This window comes from Nanorana parkeri, unplaced genomic scaffold, assembly GCF_000935625.1.
Source record: "Nanorana parkeri isolate BGI_ZX_2015 unplaced genomic scaffold, ASM93562v1 scaffold1136, whole genome shotgun sequence".
In the NCBI taxonomy this organism is placed as follows: domain Eukaryota; kingdom Metazoa; phylum Chordata; class Amphibia; order Anura; family Dicroglossidae; genus Nanorana; species Nanorana parkeri.
Genome location: NW_017307404.1, coordinates 103126 through 123703, shown reverse-complemented (window position 1 = coordinate 123703; position 20578 = coordinate 103126). Strand labels below are relative to the sequence as shown.

Here is a 20578-nt window from a genome sequence, read left to right as displayed (position 1 = left end):
AATGATCTGGTTTGAATTTTTCATAATAGTTATTTGGAAATGGGTTACTGTATTTCCCTCTCTCTGTAATCATTACCTATACGCATCATATATTCTAAAAGCAAATTAACGAATATCTGATATACATATATTCATACAGACAGACACTGAGAATACTGGTGGCTGCTTAATTATAATAAAGCAATAAAGGCATCACATTTATTAAAGTCACTGAAGGAGAATTATTAGAACTTGACAAAGGAACCATTTCTTCATTTGAGGCAGTATCACTTGTGGTGACTGGCACACACTAGCCCACATTGCTGGCAGTAATGTGGAGAACCCCGATTATAGGTCTGGTAATGTCATCATCCATCTGCTACCACTTTTGGGAATAGTGGGTACTACTTTGATGGTCCAAAATGAATTAATGTCATCACTGTTGTGTATCCATGTAAAAGGTTGTCCTTTTCATCGTTACACTCTCGCAGTGTAAAATTTCCACCCACTACCCTGTCACAGCCAATCTCGCCATTGCCAAAGAAACCAAGCAAAGGCACATTGGGAAAGTGCTTCCGAAAAGAGTCTGCTTCAACATTTTTCTTCTTGTAGTGCTGCTCTCCTCTGCCAACGCATGCAAACATGAGCCCCACGCTGTTTTCTGTGGGTATACTGGCAGCTTTAAGGCGCTGCATGGCAGAGTCCGCGGTCTTTTCATCATAGACATCTTGGTCCAGTAGAACTGTGGCTCCTTGGATCTGTTGTCCACTCAGTGCCAGGCCAACTACACCAATACAGTCTGTTCCCTGAGGATTTCTAAAATGTAGATGAAAAATAAAAATCAATTTTGAAAGGCACTATCACCAAATATTATATGTATTACTTTATAACCCTAAGCAATGACACATTTATTGCCAAATAAACAGGCCCATGGCAGAAATGTAAAAGTTGCTCTGGTCCATAGGAGGAATACAGGTGTTGAGAGGTCAAGTGGTTAAAGAGTCAGTCCACTAAGGCTAGGTTCACACATTTATTGCGCAAAACACATTCACATTGAAGTCAATGGAGTCTGTTCACACCTTTGCTGTTTCGTGGACGAAATCGCCTGTCGTGCGAAAAGGTGCAGGAGCGGTTTGGGTCCCATTGACATCTCTATGCATTGATAACCGCATGGTTTTCACAGTCGCGCGAAAACAGCTAGGCATCTGAATCACCTAGGTGTGAACCTACCCTAAATTATATGTCAGATACGGGTCCTAATCAACCGGCGCATTATTATAGTTTTGGGGGTCTTAATCAACCTTTGCATTATTAAAGTTTTGGGACTCCACTGGCAATGTCCCCAGTTACACCCATCCGATGCAGTAAGTTAAAGCAGCCTTTCTCAACAAGGGTGCCTCAAAATTTTCATGCAGCATCATGCCTTTGATGTGCAGGAGGGCTCCTACTGTGATAGGAAGTAACTATTATGTGAAAAGAGGGGGCTGCTGATGTTAAACAGCCTCCTAATGTAAAAGGAGGGTTCTAATGAGGATGTGAAGGGGGGGGGGGGGCACTTTTTTGTGCTTTTGCATGGGGTCCCACCCTAAAATCCATACCAGATCCCCATCTCAAATAAGAAAGATCTCCCAGATATTTTTTCATTCCTGTTAGAACTGGGTGCCTCGAAATGTTGCATACTTCTAAAGAGTGCCATAGCCGACAAAAGATTGAGAAATGCTGAGTTAGAGGAGGCTCCATCTTGTACTTTTGTTGGACTTTCTATTGAAGCAGGATTTCAAAATATGGGATGAGGGGCTACACTAGGTAATTCTAAGTGGACTAGATATAAAATGGAAAAGGATTCATCAGCATCAACCCATAACATCTGCTTTGGGAACATAGACCCTTTAATCATGAAGTTTCAGTGTCAGTTAAAGAAGTGATCCATTATGCTGGACTACTCATACAATAAAGCATAAGAGTTGTGTAAACTTCCTTCTTATCCTGTTGAGATTGTTCCTAGGATACTATCATGCACATTAAAATTAAATTAGGTAATTGAAATGGCAGTTTCCTGGCAAAATGTGTCTGCTCTGCTGCATGGGTGTAGAATGACCTCCTGCATTACAAGCATTTGGGGGTACCGCTAGAAAATGATACTTCTACTCAAAAAAAAAGTTAACATATATACTAATCTAACAAAGAATACTTACACCTGTGAGGAAAATGATGCAAGGTACTCAACCTGGCCCCCAGCAATGATAATACTTTTCTCATTCAGAGGGTTTAAGACTTGATGTAAGAAACGGGTAGCTCCATGTTTCCATGTGTTGTATCCAAAGATCAGAACCACACGCAGGTCTGGATTATTTTTAAGACCTGTAAACCACAATTAAGAAACTTAAGAGGAAAATTCAGAAGCCAAACTATACTGCTGTAATCAGCCATAAAGCAACCCCGTTACCACAGTAAAGATATAAAACACAAGGACCCTGTAAAGAGGAAGTTTAATACTAGGGATGCACCGATACTAATATCTGTATAGGTGCCGATACAGAGTATTTGGGGGAGTACTCGTCCAAGTGCTTTGACTTCCGGTCAGAGGGAGATTTCCCACGAGGGAACATCCCTGAGCACTTCCTGTTTGGCCGAGAAGCCGGCTCCATGCGGCTTCCTGGGCAATCAAGAAACCGGGCAACATGTAATTACAGGTGAAACTCAAATAATTAGAATATCGTGCAAAAGTAATTGCAGTAAGTGCTGCAAAAGGGGCCCAAACCAAGTACTGAGTACATATGCATGCTTGTACTTTTCAGAGGTCAGATATTGTTCTATGTACAATCCTTGTTTTATTGATTGCATGTAATAATCTACTTTTTTGAGGTTGTGGATTTGGGGTTCTTGGGGTTTTCATGAGCTGTAAGCCATAATCATCACAATGATGACAAATCACGGCTTGAATTATCTTGCTTTGCATGTAATGAGTCTATATCATATATTAGTTTCACCGCATAAGTTGCATTAGTGAAATAAATGAACTTTGCACGATATTCTAATTATTCGAGTTTCACCTGTACCTGCCGCCCGGCTTCTTGATTGCCCAGAAAGCCGGCTCCATGCTTGCGGAAGTACCGGTATCCACCAGTAACAAAAAATAAATATCGGTACTCGATACCAAAAAAAAAAAAATGGTATTGGTGCATCCCTATTTAATACTTACACTTCTGCCAGACAGCAGGTCAGATCTACACACTATTGAAGAGCTAAGGGAGTTGCTGCTATCCAACACTTCTTGATGTGTCAGATGGCGTTTCCCCACACTGTGTTCTGTAGTTCCTCCTACCAGCAGCTATGTCACTGCAGTAGTGGCACAGGAGCTGGCAGGAGGAACCCCAGCGGCCTGCTGGGGACATGCTATTTGACATAAAAGCGTTGGATAGCTGTAGCAACCTTAGCTCCTCAAGAGAGCAAAGATTTGGCTCATCATCCACTGTAAAAGGTAAATATGACTTTCCTTTTAGATAATCAGGCTACCTTCAGTAAAAATGACATGACAAAATGATCCGTGACTACAGAGCTGTAGATGATCAGTGAATTCAGAAGCTGAAGTTGTACGCAGATTGTAACTTCTACTGTAAAAATGGAGCTTGGCCCCAAGCCTAATTATTGGCCATAAGAACACCTAAGACCAACAGTCTTAGATGGTGGGAGGTGGCTGGCTCAAGCTCACCTTTAGGTAGAAAAGCCTAGATTAGCATAAAACGTCAGCTGCCTATAACCCCGGATCTGCTAGTCATCTCGACTTTGACAGGGGTTTCCAGAGAAGATAATCTCTGATTAGATGGTCTTTTTTGTTCAGCTTAAATGCCCAGCTATGTGATGTATTTACTTTAAGATTCTACAAAGTGTTGTAAAAAACTAAGTACAAAAACCTCACAATATAACCACTAAATACAGTGCACCACTATGGCGGACATATTCCTTCTTTACACAAACCCTGACACATTTTCTATTAAATAAATAACTGCTTAGTAACCCCAACATCAGAGTTATGCCAAGCCAGCTATGGTTGCAAAAAAATATGACAGTACAATAGCAAGGAAAATAACAAGGTTCATTCTATAGAAATGAGCAAAATAGGATTCAGTGGTATTCCATGCACTCATCATTAAAACATTATATGGATCAATAGGCACATATCAGCATTACCAAAGTCACATGATTGTGTGAACTTTGTGTGATTCTTGTAATTAGCAACGGTAGAAAGTCTATGGCTCCTAGTCATGACCATCTATCTATACACACACAATAGTACTACATCATAGGTTCCTATTTTGTGTGTTAAACAAAGTCAGCTCACCAGCCTCTTCAAGTTTGCTCTCATCGAATACTTTACACTTCGAGTCTTTGAAGAACTGAAATTTTTGGATTTTGACTCCAGCGATTTTGGGGAACAGAAGTGCAAAGCCAGACACTCCATCTTCCATCTCCACTGGCTGATTATTTGGAGATCCTATGGGAGTAACTGATAAAAAAAAAAAGTGAGAAAATTAAAAATTTAAACTGTAGTGACATCACATCTAAATATTTAACCCCTTCATGATGGGAGACGTACACTGTATGTCCTCGCTACGAAGTGCCCAAATGACTGCGCTCATACACCGTACGTGAGCAGCTATTTGGGGATCTGCAATGCCGGTAACCGTTGAGAATCAGCAGTTACCATCCATTAAGGGAAGAGTTAAGCTTTTACAGACACGTTTGACAGCTGGTACAGATCTGGATTAGGAGTTCCCGCTGTGTACCGGCTTTTTGCTAAATGTTTCAGAGTAGAAACATTTAGCTACATGTTTCTATTCTGAAAGAATGTGGCATGCTACTAAGGTTATTAATGGCTGTTCCTAAGTTTGGAACAGCCTAATAACAACCAAATTAAAATGATCAAACAGACGTGGTCAGATTCATTCACAATGACTGCTTGAAATAATTAAAAATTATTATTATAAACGTTAACCCCCAACAATGAAAATCTGCAGCTGAGCAATAGCAGTCAATTATTATTGTTGGTACAAATGTCAATTGTAATAAAGAAAATACTACAAAACCCAGGTGAAATCCACAGGAGATGAAACCTGTTTATATTACCTACAATTCCTGGTGTAGCAAGCCCAACAAGTTGACATTTACTAGGTAGAAGCTTCTCCAAGGCAGATGCCGTTTCTGAACCGTGTTTCTTTTTGGCTGGTTGAAAGAGGAAAAAGCCAACTTAAACAGAACCCTGAGAGGGTAACATTACTGAGACATAACTCAGGCGGCATGCAGAATGAATGGGTTATGCAAATCAGAGGTAGAGTATCAAAAACATAATGAGGTTACCAAGATCCAGTCAAAGTTCATATTTATTTGTTATACAACCATCTACCCCAAAAACTAAATATTTGTGTTAAACTGCATTTTTGTAATATGTGGTGTAGGTCATATTTCTAGCTGCCACTGATTTAGATGCATGTGGGACGAATGATGTGCCTTTGCATAAATAAAAAACATTAAAGCTTAAAAACACAATCACTGTAATGAGATATCATAAACGATGTCAGTATATTTCTGTCTGTGGCCCAATTAGGGAGATTTTCCACCATTTCCTGTTCCTTCAATACCAGTACAAGTAATGGTGGTCACTGGGTCAGGAAGCCACATACAACAAAAACATTGTGTAATATTTACCCACTCTGTTTTCATCTGTGTCCCAGTCAGAGAGATATCCCATCCCATTTTGGCTGGAGTTGGGCTTTAGTGTTACATAGTTACATAGTATTTGAGGTTGAATAAAGACATATGTCCATCAAGTCCAACCTATTGTGTGTGTGTATGTGTGTGTAAAGATCCCCGTGTCATCTCGTTTTTAGGAGTACTTGTACCCCTGAAGAAGTGTCTTCTTCACATTTTGGCTGTGAGGTGGTGTTTCATTGATGGTTCTGACTCTTGTTAATTCTAAAACCACAGATCTAAATGTGTGCACTAAGCCAGTTAGTGGCCACCGTCTGGGTGTCACAGAGACATTACCAGGAACTACGATGAATGGTTTTTACTATGATCTCAAGTCGTTGCACATGGAACTCATCCAAAACAGTACTCTCATAGACCCATGTCCTGTAAGAGGTGTGTACCATTTCATGGACTAGAACAGTGCTGTACAACATAAAGCCTGCAGATTCATTACCTATAGCCCTAAGCCATCAACTCATTGGTGGCACAGTGTGACATATGTAAGATTACTAAACTAAATAACTGTATTAGCTTATGATAAGAACTGGAATTCCCAGGTGCTTTCTATGTGCCACAGAACAACAATCACAGGTGTCTGAGCCACAAAGGACCCCCATAATCACATCTACACAGGAAGAGGCAAGTTTCCAACCGGGTGCATGCCAGTCTAACAATACATTTCTCTGGTGATAAAGTAGTATCCAGTAATATTTGCAGACTCTTGCAACATGAAGTTAATGTTGTAATGTGGCTTTTATGTCCCACATCAAATGGTTTAAGATGGTCTAAACAGAAGTGACGTGTTGGCTGGTTATTGATCCGAGCCCCTGTAACCACGATAATACAATGAATGTTGTCCTTCATTGTAAAAGGTTGGACACGCTTGACATAGAGTTACTATGGGCAGACATGAAATAACTATGTATGAATGTATTTTACACCATCTTACGCTTCTTTGGCCCAGACTGTGCTCCACGGTCATTAAGAGACTCGGAGTCTGTGAAGTACAGAAACATTTCCGGAATAATATATATTTTCTATAAGGAAAAAAAACAAAAAACATTAAACATTTAGTTATATCCAACCATAAACCAAGCAATATATGTTAGATATGCATACAGTACAATAATATTTAATGGACAGCTTCAACAACAAAAAACTGACACTAAACTCAGGAGTTAAATCTTAAAAATGTATTTAAATACCCTGAATAAGATACAAAACTGTATCTTATTTGTGTATCGCTCGGCTGTAGATCCTCAAATCATCTCTGAATTGGTGCTGACACTGTCCTTCCTTCTGGAGGGTGGCTACTTTTATTCCCTATGGTCCCTGTGTGTGTGTTGTAAGGCCTCATTCACACTGCCGCGCATATACGCGCGTACTGTACCATATGCAAATAAATGGCTCCATACACATAGCCGCATATGGAGCCGTATATTTGCGTAGCGTATATATGCGCAAAAACAGAATGGAACCGAGATGCGTCCGGGCAGCGCATTTCTGCGTATTGTACGTGCATACGCATGTTTGCGCGTGTATACGCGCGTATGTGCATACAGTTCATTAAAATTTCCATTACGATGGATGCATTCTGGGAATGCAAATAGTGCACACATAGACGCTCGTATATATGCAATATACAATTTTGCTTGTGTTGTGTGTGAATGAGGCCTAAAGCAGTAACCGGTACAATCTCTATAATCTCAATACAAATTAGTAAACTAAAAGTGAGATTGTAGTCCATCACAGGAGTGAGCTTGGAGTGGTGGCTACTTTACAACACACACGGGGACCATGAGGAACAAAAGTAGCCACCCTCCAGAAGGAAGGACAGTGTCAGCACCAATTCAGAGATGATTTGACAAACTACAGCCAAATGTTACACAAATAAGATACAGTTTTATTAATAGTTAAGGTACTTGAATGTATCTTGTAAATTTAACTGCTGAGTTTAGTGTCACTTTAAAGCAATCTCTGTCTACTAAATACAATAGACATCTCCCTTTGCTCTGAGATAGTCACGATAGTGAACAAAACAATTTGTACAACTTCCTGCTCATCATGGAACAAAGGGATCTTCTGGCTACATGCTAGGCATCGTATGGTAAATTCTGGTGCAAGCTAAATGCTAAACTGAACACCTGGCTTCATACTAAAAAAAAAAAAAAAAAAAACCATCTACCTATCAGACACCAGATTTACTCATGCATGAGTGATGTTTGAAACCACATTTGCCTGTGTTGTCCATAGTGCCAAAATAGATTCATTCTCTCATGTTCCTAGGACAGGATACAGAATTAAAGAAAGAATTGAATTAGCTACTGTGGATGACATGGTGCTTTCAGACACTTAAAGTGACACTAAAGTCAGGAGTTAAATCTTAAAAATGCATTCAGGTGTCATAACTATTAACAAAAATGTATCTTGTGTATCACATCGTCTGTAGATCCTCAAATCATCTCTGAATTGGTGCCTACACTGTCCTTCCTTCTGGAGGGTGGCTACTTTTGCTCCCCATGCTCCCTGTGTGTGTTGTAAAGTACCTGTGATAGACTACAACGTCAATACAAATTAGTAAACTATTTTAGTCTATAACAGGAGTGGGCTTGGAGCGGTGGCTACTGTACAACACACACAGGGACCATGGGGAACAAAAGAAGCCACCCTCCAGAAGGAAGGACAGGGTCAGCACCAGTTCAGAGATGATTTGAGGATCTACAGCTGAGTGATACACAAGATACATTTTTGTTAATAGTTAGGGTACTTGAATGCATTTTTAAGATTGAACTCCTGAGCTTAGGGTCACTTTAAGGAGAAGTAAAGCAGTTTAAAAAACAAACTGGGCCCCTGGTGCTTTTATCCATAATGTGTAGTATGCACAGCATATTAGCACATTATGGCAGACTCACCTGCCAAAGCAAACCCCACTTATGCCCACAGGAGTTACTTCACCTTGGCATGCAGAACCTGTGCACTAAGTTGTGCATGCAGCTCGGCGCACATGCTTGCAGTTACACTTTGCTTATTCTGTTACCCAGAGGAAAAAGCAACATGTTCACTACAATATGGAATCATTTGCTATTACCTTTATGTCCTACTTCAATACTCTTCCCTTGTTTATACAAAAGCCAAAGACATGATGTAGTAGCAAGATTAAACAAATCAGAAATTGCAATGCAAATGAGTTCATATTAAAGTGTCATACCTCAAGCTCTTCTCTCACAACATGGACCAGCGAGTGACCATCCAAGTCCAAGTCTCCTGCTCCTAGGGAGGAGATCCATGTTATTTTTTGCCTTGCTTTCAACTTGCGCCAAGCACTATCCCTCCACAGTCTGCAGACACTGAAACCAAAAACAGAGTATTATAGGAAGTGAATAGGAACACGAGACATAATCACTTTGTTATCTTTTGTTAAAGGATAAAAAAAAATGATCTTAAAGATTTTTATGCTATTTCAAATATTGAATACATCACTTACAATGGATGCCGCTCCTTGATGTTTAAAAGTTTTAGTTTCCTGCAAAATCAGCTGGTCCTCCAAGCACTGGCCTGACTTCCTGTTTTATGCTAGCTCCTTTCCCTTGCAGGGTCTTACGGAGCCACTCTTGTATGTGCTTAGTAAGCTGTGTGTGTCTCCACAAGCACACAGTCAAATCTCACCAATAAGAGGGAAATTCCTGGTTGTCAGCAGAGTAAACAGAATTGAGGATCACCAGCACTCCTGGGATGAAATAAATACAAATGTTCTTTTTATTGAAGAAACGTGTCACGTGTGTTGAATACCCAACGTTATTTTATCCATGAGTGCTGGTGATCCTCAATTCTGTATGTTACTCTGTATGTGCATGGCGCCGTCCGTGGACATCACTACAGGTACCACCATTACTTCTGGTCTCTATTGCTGCATGGTGTGCAGGGGACATCTTTGTTTATAAGTGGTCAGCAAGGTCACCAGAACTAGAGGCCCTTGAAAGATTTCCCATCTTGTCCTGTTCTGATGACATCCCAAACGTTAGGATTTTCTTTCACTTCTAATTATAACGGTCACCAGAATGAGTAGAGAGGGTGAATGTCCGTAATGGGGACACAGACAGCAATAAAAACCCAAAAGGTGTTCTAATCCCTCTTCCCTCCATCCACAACTAAAAAAAAAAAAAAGAAGTTTTGACTTCAGTGGCATTTTAAAGGAAACCTGCATTGAGAAAAATATGGGGGATACCATGGCCAACCTTTTTCCAAATATGCTGGTTCCTTGGCTTAGCTAGTCGTGGTTAGTCCATGGAGTGGACAAATTAATATGGAATTCAGGAACCAGTCTTTCCAATCCAGGAGCCGGCGGGATTTTTAGGAGCCAGCTACACTGACAACAACTAGAAAAAACCTCAATAGTTAGGCATCAGCTGTCACTTTTTAAGAGCATTGGCTACCTGACTCCTGGAATCAGTCCAGCCCTGGGTTAGTCACATTCAGCTGGACTTGTTCTGTATTGTTGACGATGTTTAGGAGCTTATCCAAGAAGCTTCTTCAGTTTTGGTGAGTGCATTCAACATTACAGAACAAGTCTAGTGAACGTGACTAACGGCTACTAGCTATACCATGACCTGGAGAAATGAGAACCTTCACAGGCATAGTTGCTTGGCTATCTCTGGCTTCAATACACTGAGCCACTGACCCATAATAAGTATGCAGCAAGTGAAGTCAGAAATTGTTTCCTGCAGAAGAAGCAGGCTTTACACAGTCGTCAAGTAGGGCTGACGTGTACTGAAGCCTGCTAGCATGTTGTTTAAAGTGACAAACCCTGCTGCTCAGAAGAAAAAACAAACACAAAAAGGTCCTATAAAGGAACAGAGGTCACACTGACCTGGTCTGGTGCCTGTTTGTGGACTCTTCTCTGTGCTCCAATACAAAGCTACACTTACAGGGTTATTCACAAAAGGGTGAAGAGTTTGGAGAAGTGACCAATCTAGGACAACATAGCTGAACTTCAAAGGGAGCTGAATTGGAGTATTTTTCCAGTCCAGCTATGTTGTCCTAGAATGTTCACTTCTCCTGGCTTCTCCAAACTCTTCACCCTTTTGGGAATAACCCTGTTCGTATCTTCAATCTGACACTCTTCTGAGGGCCTTCTGTGGCTCCCTCCCACCAGCCAGCCCCAATGTCACTACAGCAGGGGATGCAAGAATCTGACAAACCCTGAGTGGGTCAGACATGAAGATTCTTTGCGTGGCTTTGAGGTACAACAGAGCAAAGACTCCACAAACAGGTGCCAGAACAGCAATGTATAACCTTAATTATTAATTTTACAGGAACTTTGTGCTGCGATTTGTTTTCAGTGGCAGTGTGGCTTTAAAGGAAAACTCCAGGCAAAACGTTTAACGCTGGCAGTGGAAGGGTTAGCTACTCGTTTCTGTCTAGGTGCTACAAAATAAAGTTATATTCACCTGAACCAGCTCCCTGCTTCTCTGGTCTCTGAATCCTTTCTGCTCCTATGCAGCAGCATTGAAGTGTTCCTTGGTGTCCTTACATCTATACACTATGAGGGGGATTTATCAAAACTGGAGCAGAGAAAATCTGGAGCAGCTGTGCATGAGAAACCAATCAGCTTCTATCTTTCATTTTCAAATCTCAGCTGGACAAACTAAAGTGAGAAGCTGATTGGTTGCTATGGTCAACTGCTCCAGATTTTGTCTACTCCAGTTTTGATAAATTCCCCCCTATGCATAGAACGTGATCATTTACGAGACCTTAGACCGCTGCAGCGGAGGGGGAGAGAGGCTGCAAGGACTGGTCTAAGAACAAGCCGGCTCACTGGTAAAGTGAGTATAACTTTTTTTTCTTTAGCACCTAGACCAGGGGTAGGCAACCTTTGCTCTCCAGCTGTGCTGAAACTACAAATCCCATCATGCTTCTGCCTCTGGGAGTCATGCCTGTGGCTTGCAATGCCTTATGGGATTTGTAGTTTCAGCACAGCTGGAGACCCATGGTTGCCTACCCCTGACCTAGACAAAAAAAAAAATAGCAGGTAACCCTTGAAGTAAGGGGATAGTATACTTACCTTTATCTCTAGCTTTCGTCCGCAGTGCCTAGACAAGGTGCAACATCTGGACCATGTAGATTACTCAAACTCTCATAGAGAAGACTTTCCCGGCACTGCGCTGCAGCATCTGCTCCCCAGATTTGGAATATTCGGCATTCCCTGAGATCTCTTCAGCAGGATGAGGTCACCATGGAAGTTCTCCCCCTACATGTGTTTTTATTTTGTTACGCTGCCTTTGCAAAAGGCAGGGGTGCCCACTGCAAAAAGTGGACCTTACGCAGAGGCTTTAACCTCCCCAAACTGAAGCTAAGTGCTGCTTTAAAGGCGCTAGAAAAGCTCTGCCAAAGCCTGCTGTACACATTGCTCTAAGACAAGCTGCAGCCCACAAGAACAAGGCCATAGGTCTCATTCACACAGGCACAGAGATCTCTGTACTGTAAAAAATCACCCGGATCTCTGCTCCCGGGAGCCACAGGTGTTATGTACAGCCCATCTGTGCAAATAAATGACAGGCTGTGGCTATACAATAACCATCCACCATGCTCAGCAGCCTGAACCTTACCAGATGAGACAGAGATCACCTTTATAACATAATTCTTGTGCTAAGCAGTGTTCATAAGATAGGAACACACCATCTAATATCTAAGAGAGCTAGGTACATCATGGCATTCTAATAAATACACTTTTTTTTTATTAAGGACATTGAATAGAATGGCATTAAAAACTCCAAAGAATCCGAATACATAATACAAATGGAACTTGGCACCCACAATAAGTGAACTTAATATTTAAGCCAGGGACCATTCTATAATAAGCATATCACACAAGGTGGTTTGCTCCCTGGCACAGCTGCCACTGACCCCTCTGAAACACCATAGGCACAGAACATGTATACAGGCTACACAGACCCACCAGGCCGCTATCAGAAGGGCTTTGCTAGGCAGAAAGCTGAACACTCTCTCCACCACCTCGGCCAGGGTGCTGAGGACGTAGTGGCCCTGGTTTTCCACGCTGCTGTGGCCCCTGGGCCCATTGTCCAACAGATCGCCACACACATCCACCTCCATTTCCGACATTTTCCTTGTCTTCCGCCGGAGATGGCGTCATTGAGCGGTGCGTTGTCGTGGCAACCGCGCAGCCGTACCCAGGCGCCGCCATGTTTGATCAGGGAAAAGCTACGGTGGGTAGTTTAGCACGCATGCGTGCTGTCCTACAGGCTGGAATGATAGTGAAAGTATAGCGCTCATATACAGCGCTGGGAACCAAATTGCACTTTATTTTTGTCTTATGTATTAAAGTACCTGTTTTGCACAAAACTTGTGAACAAATTTCTACATTGTTGCATTTATAGCCAACCCACATTTCTATTACAAAAATGTAATCCACAAATCATTTAATTCAAGTCCATATTTCTTTGCACACTGCACCCCCCTTGATAATACTCCAGGAGACATATCTTATAGAGCAAAATGGGTCTTTGTATGTAGTACTGGGAAACATTACTTGATTCATACACATTATTTTAACATAAAATATATAAAAACATTTTTATTGTTACATCACATCAAAATTACAATAAAACAACATCATGTATCTTCATGAATTTATTGACACAAAGAAATGAGACGTCATCAAAAATAAGTTACTAAGAATCTGCTCGCAGTCAACACGTTTAGCGGTTTTATATTTCATCAGGACATGTCATTTGATCCAAATTTATCTAAAATAGACATTAAAGTGAGTTACAAAAAATACACAATGCAATAAAATGTACTTCAAAACTTTATTTTAAGTGCAAAATTATTGTAGACTAGGGTGACCATTCGTCCCCGATTTCCGGGGATAGCTCCCGGATTGAGGAGACCGTCCCCGGACAAATTATGACCCCGGAAGTGTCCCCGGAAACATAGAATAAAAATTTGTTATACTCTCGTGATCCCTGAATTCACAGACGAGCACAGCCTCCCGTCTCCCACACTGGCAGAAGCTTCATACAGCGTGTGCTGGTTACTATTTAAACCGGCGCACTGTGTGCAGCTGCTGAGAAGACACGCTATTACCGTAGCATAGCGAGGAAGTCGGCTGCGCATTTTGCGTATCTCCTGCTACGCTAATAGCGCAGCCTGTCAGAAGTTGCTTACAACGCGCGCCGGTTTAAATAGTAACCGGGTCACGTTGTGTGCAGCTTCTGATAGCGTGGGCGTCGGGAGGCTGCGCTCGTTGGTGGATTCAGGGATCAGGTGAGTATAACATTTTTATTTTTGTTATTTTATGTTCCCGGGACATTTCCAAATTCACCAAATACACTGCATTTATAATTTGAGGAAAATATGCTAAAAAAATAGTTTTTTTTTTAACCATTTGCCAATAAAAAAAAATGTCCCCGGATTTAATTTTACAAATCTGGTCACCTTATTGTAGACACATATTTATTTATTGATCATGTATACAAATACATGATCGGACTGATATTTGTTTAGCATACATTTTTTTGGGGAATTCAGTTGTCTGCTTCAGATACATTTTATTCAAATTCTATTCATATAATTAGGCCCAGTCCTGAAAATACAGAAAACTGTGAAATGAGTTGACTATAGACAGTATCACAGTAACAGAGGGTTAGGCGTATTACGCATGCACGTCTGTCGCACGACCGGCACGCGTTTTTTTTACCGCGATTCGCGGTAAAAAAATCGCGCGACCGTCGCGCGATTCCAAAGGCTACTTGGCTGTATCCCAATGGAAAACGCCCTCCAAAACGGCCCAAAGAAGTACATGTACTTGTTTGGGCGTCAGCCGTTTTGTAGGGCGTTCAGACAGGCGGAAATACGGAAATGTGTGAACCATACCCATAGAAAACAATGGGATTTTCATGGTTGTACGTTTTGTAGAGCGTTCATAGAGCGTTGAACGCGCTACAAAACGGAAAGGTGTGAACGGGGCCTTAATGTCTTTTGATGATGCCTTACATCTAAGTATCAATAAGTTCATAACTGAAAAAATATATGATATGTAGGGATGCACCAAAATGGAATTTTTTAGACCGAAACTGAAATATAAAAATTTGTCAGGCCGAAACTAAAAATTACTTTTTTTTTCCCAGCCTTTTTAAAATGTTTTAAATTATTTTTTTATTCTTTTATTTTTCAATTTTTAAAGTTTACGGTCAGGGGCTTTGGGGAAAAATCAGGGGTCTAAACAGACCTCTAATATTTCCCTTTTAAAATAGGAAAAGAGATTGAGGACACGGAGTTCTAAATCTCTTTTTCTGCAGCCCTTGTTATGAATGAACAGGAATCCTCTATACTGAGTTTTCCTGTTTATTCATAAACTGAGGAGATAGTATCAGTTACAATGTCCACAATCATTAATGAACAGGTAGTGATGTAGAGCACTTCCTGTTCATCCATAACTGGGGACACAGTAGGTTTCATATGTACTAAGTTATTTACAAACAGTAGTTATCGCTGAGTGTTTGTGCTTCGCTCTCTATCCTGAATGCTCCACCTGCCACAGGAGGCCCTTCTCTCCTCCCGCACCGCTCGGCCACCTCCCGACAGCTTCTCTACACTCCGCTGGGCCACCGGCAGCTGGATTGGTTCTGTGTCCCCCTCCGATCCCGGCTGCCTCTGCCAACACAAGTGAGGAGAGCAGCGGGGATTGAAGGGGGTCACAGACCAGGGCCCAGCTGGGAGGAGAGAAGCTAGGGATGCACTGCATTTTGCCCCTTTTAGTGCTACCGGCATTTTCCCCATAATACCATTCTTAACTGAAATTCCAGTGCATCCCTAGTGATGTGATTTTATTTCTTGACATGTTTGGTGTCTATTTACCCGACGTGACCCCATCTTTTATATTTTACCAAAAAAGTGGGTCATATTAGTTGTTTTATAGCATCATGTAAAAAAAAAGTTTTTTTCTCAAAATTTTCAGTAATTTCTCCTGAATATAGTAAAAAATAAAACCCGCAGTGGTGATTAAATACCACCAAAAGAAAGCTCTATCTGTCCCCAAAAAATGGTATAAAATTCATTTCAGTACAGCGTTGCGTGACGGAATAAATGTCAGTCAAAGTACCGCAGCGCTGAACACTGAAAAATGGCCTGGCCAGGTAGGGGATCTAAACACCTGGTCTTCAAGCAGTTAATGTGATGTAACAATCGAAATATTTTGATTTATTTTTCATTCAATGCATTTTTATTGCTCTTCACAAAACATACATTATGAAAGTGGATGTAAACTTCCGTAACCAAAGTGAGTTAACTACATACAGTATATTAAAACATACGACGTTCAAGAGTACACAACAAATCTGTGACATTGTAAGTGGAACACTGGTAGCTTTCAGCTTAAAGAAACCAAACAGAACAACATAAATATTTAATGCCAAAGCACACAAGGTGACTGGGTATGGAACCACCTAGAGAAGTTCTCCAGGGTGGTGGGGAAGGAAGCACCGCTTGAAATAGAAGTTATATAGTCAGGGAGCCCTTATGAAAAGAGCAGGGGAAATAGAAATGAATGCATGGTGCCCATGTTTCCAGAAATTTTGTACTGTCACTTTGTATGGCTGAAAGCATCACAAAAAAACATGACCTGTTAAAGGAATTGTGGGGGACTTCCATGCTCATGCTATGACTCATTTGGCTTCAGTAAGAATATAACTGACCAATTAAAATTGGAAAAGGGTACAATTAGAATGGGCTTTTTGTGAAGTAATGCTTCGTAGGTGTCCTTATGAAAGTACCTACCCGTGACCATGTAGAGAAGTTGGTACACCCTGCTCCAGAAATGCCTGACCATAGGACAGTGCCAACAAATATGATAAAACAAGGCATCAACCCAACAGCCTCAGAAGAAATAGGGTGAGTATGTAGGAACAACCTGGAAACACAAAGGGGAACCATATACCACAGTAATCAGAGTTTTGTTTTGATATACTTTATAGAAAGGTATTGTGTATGAGTCCAGTAACTTTTCCCAGTACCACATTCACAGCCCTATTTCAAGTCTTACTATAGTGAGAGTGTAAAAAAAAAAAAAAGCACCAGTGGGATAAACTGATCATTAACTGCATATGAAACCCACTATGGTCTGTGTAATTGGGAGCACGGTCGGGTGCATCCTTTGCTTATGTACTTTATACTAGGCGTTTGGGTCTAGTCACCCTGGCCATTTTGTAGAAGTGATTTGTCGCTACTACAAATGGCTAATGTGATAATCACTGTAGTCGCTGGTAATTTATCATTGACATGATTTTTTTGCAGCTACAGGTCAAAGTTGTGCTACGTCATTACTTCAGCGTTCACTTTTTGTGGCTAAGTCATAGAAGTGAATTAAAATCATTTGCGGCTGGCCAGAGCCGTAGCTTTTGCGCCCGAGGCAAGAACAGAAAATTGTGCTCCCCAACAGACGTGTGCGGTATGTGACGTCATGCGCCCAGACTCCAGGGTGGCGACGCGCATGCTCGGAATGTGTTGGTGGCCGAATCCAGAAGAGCATAAAATGTATTTTCTTTTGACGAAAGTAATTAAACAAATTTTTAGTCTTTGCACAAGTCTAGTAATATGTGTATATATGTGGGGGGGGAGGTGTGTGTTTCTTTTTTTATTATTATTTTTTTGTACTGTTGGGGGGGTTTCAGGGAAAAATTTGGGGTCTAAGCAGATCCCTAACATTTCCCTTATGAAATAGAAAAAGAGATTGAGGGACACAAAGTCCTCGGCCCATACAGGCAGGGAGAGCAGCGAGGATCCGAGGAGAAGCTGGAGCCTGTGCCGCTCCTGTTTTTCCTTTGGCCAATGGCACCCTATGCTCGCCATGACAACAGGGGTAAGGGATTGCAGTCAGGCCGGCCCTGGCTGCGCCCCCTCTCAGCTGCGCCTGAGGCAAGTGCCTCACTCGCCCCATGGTAGCTACAGCCCTGCGGCTGGCCAGCTGTTTGCGGTTGTGAAATGCTGCTCTTCCATATTTTTGTTATCGTTACTAATAGGGATGCACCGATACAGTTTTTTCGGTATCGAATAGCGATATTTTTTTTTTCCAGTATTCGCCGATACCGAATACCAATACCAGAAGTCCCATTAAGGAAGCCAGACAGCATGTAATGACTCGCCACCTGGCTTCCTGATTAGCCGGGAGGCCGGGCAGCATGTAATGACTCGCCACCCGGCTTCCCGATTAGCAGGGAAGCCGTCACCAATTGACGAGGAAGCATGGACCCGGCTTTCTGGCCAATCAGGAAGCCGGGTGCTGTGTAATGAGTCATTGCCCGGATTCCTGATTGGTCGAAGCTGGCCAATCAGGAAGCCGGGCAACAAGTCATTATACAGCACCCAGCTTCCTGATTGGCCGGGAAGCCAGCTCCATGCTTCCTCGTCACCAGGTGACGAGGGAGCATGAAGCCTTCTTTCTGGCACATCAGAAAGCTGTTGGGCGGGAAATGACTCGCCGTCCGGCTGTTTGATTGGCCGGCTTCCCGACCAATCAAGAAGCTAGGCAGCGAGTCATTACACACTGCCCAGTGTCTTATGGCTCTGATGCCCAAACTGTGGCCCTTTGGTATTTCTCATGCCGCCTTTGGATCTCATAAGTCAGCAGGATGAGTGTAAGTATTGCTGTGCAATGGAGTGGTAATGACAGTGATCTCTGCGGTCTTATGTAACATGTCTACAGCCATGAAGCATATCTACAGTATTTGACCATCTCCTGTGCATGTCTGCAATCTCAGACCATTTTAGTACATCTGTGGTCTCTGACCATCTCCTGTAGTACATCTGTGGTCTCTGACCATCTCCTGTAGTACATCTGTGGTCTCTGACCATCTCCTGTCGTACATCTGTGGTCTCTGACCATCTCCTGTCGTACATCTGTGGTCTCTGACCATCTCCTGTCGTACATCTGTGGTCTCTGACCATCTCCTGTCGTACATCTGTGGTCTCTGACCATCTCCTGTCGTACATCTGCGGTCTCTGACCATTTCCTGTAGGATGTCTGCAGTTTCTGCCCATATCCTGTAGCATGTCAGTCTCTGACAGCCTTCTAAAGCATTACTTATACTTAATTATGAATGACCCTCGGTGATGTCGGGGGCCACGTTCCTTGTAAGTTAATCACCATTGTTAGAGAGTATCTCTGAGTTGTCAAGTGCATTCACAACTCTCAGCTCTGTAATCTATAATGGGAAAGGTTTTAGATGTACATTATTAATAGCTTCCCATTAAATCATGTGGAGCCTAGCTGGACACAACCCTTGCTGTAAGTCAAGGAAACTCTAGCATGAAGGAAAAGCAGTGATGCCCTAAACTTTTCTTTTTAAGCCCAATTCGACCCCTACCTCCTTCCTGAAGACTTCCTCCCTGCATGAAATTTTATGGTAACTTTTAATATACTTACCTTTTTTTTTCAAATGACTTCTGGCTTCTCAGATGACCATCCTTTTATTTCTAACTTCTTGTCCACTGATTGGTTGCCCACAATGGTGCAGAGAGTGCAGCGGACTTTATAATAATGCAGAGAATGGTGCAATTATCATTATGTGAGTGCAGACCCAGAGTCTCAGGTCCACACAGTCAGTACCACTAAAACTGGGAGGAAGCTTAGTATTCCACCAAGCAGGCTGCACTCTTTTTTTTTTTATGTTGCATGATATTAGCGCAACTCTTTATCAAACCAAAAGTTTCAATAAAAGTTGCTACATGCTCGGAATAAATGTCAGTCAAAGTACCGCAGCGCTGAATACTGAAAAATGGCCTGGATGGGAAGGCGGTTTAACACCGCGGATGTCAACTGGTTAAATATCACATGGGCTCATGAAACGGCGACAAAATAGGGTACCCCAAATTGTTCATCGGTGACGCGTTAAAAGCCAGGGCATCAGTTTAGAGTTAACTGTGAATATTGGCCCTAGAATTATTATTCTCACCCAAAGCGTGTTTACATTACTATGTTCACGGAGACATTGAAATTTTTTAATTTATTTTACTATATGTTTTTTGTTACTTTGTTTCATTGCTATCACATAGTGGGGCTTGGCAGCCACCCTATTTGATAGCATATGAGATGGTAAACGGTACACTTTAAGTCGGCCGCTCGCTCTTCCGAGGCCACTGCGGGCGGCCCTCTACATTGCCTGATTGGGGAGCCGCGTCTGTCTGATCCATGAAGGGGTAATGTTTCATCACATAACTTAAGAATAACTTAGTTTTTTCAAAATTGTCTTTTTTTTCTTTATGTAGTAAAAAATTAAAAAACCCTGTGGGGAAGGAGCTTTTGTTTTGGTGGTATTCAATCTGTCCCCAAAACATTATATAAATTTCATTTTGGTATGGCGTTACATGACTGAATAAATGTCAAAGTACTTCAGCAATAAATACTGAAAAATGGCCTGGACAGGAAGGGGGTTTAACCCTTTTGCTGCCAGCTACATAGGCCATACATCACTGCCAGCGCGCCCCTCTAAACAGACTCTATTCAGCTGTGTAAAGCCAATGGGTGGCTTTACACTGGAAGCGATTCTGGTGGCTGTGCTGCTGCCAGATTGCTTCCATGGGGCACTGAAGCATACACCCCCATGAATTGCTTTCCAGGCTACACTGCCTCTCCTGAGGGCCTGGAACCGACATCACAGGTGCGGCAGGTAGAGATACTGGTGAATATCTGTGCGCTGATCTCCCCACTAAATGGGGCCGGAGGTGATGCTGATTGCATCACTTCTGGGCCCTCACCACGATCTGCACTTGAGTAGCTTCTTTTCAGTGGAAAGGTGACACTAGGAGTCCAATGTCACAGTGGCGTAACAACCGGGGG

General features: G+C 42.1%; 1 protein-coding gene across 1 annotated transcript; it reads right to left on the bottom strand.

Moving 5' to 3' along the window:
* FBXO22 (F-box protein 22) lies at positions 1 to 12844 on the bottom strand. Its single transcript, XM_018568093.1, has 7 exons — positions 12683 to 12844; positions 8936 to 9074; positions 6677 to 6764; positions 5107 to 5202; positions 4322 to 4486; positions 2175 to 2340; positions 1 to 795 (listed from the first exon to the last, which is right to left on the bottom strand). The coding sequence occupies exons 1-7, from the start codon at positions 12835 to 12837 to the stop codon at positions 384 to 386; spliced, it is 1221 nt and encodes a 406-aa protein (XP_018423595.1). The 5' UTR covers positions 12838 to 12844; the 3' UTR covers positions 1 to 383.
* Positions 12845 to 20578: the final 7734 nt, after the last annotated feature.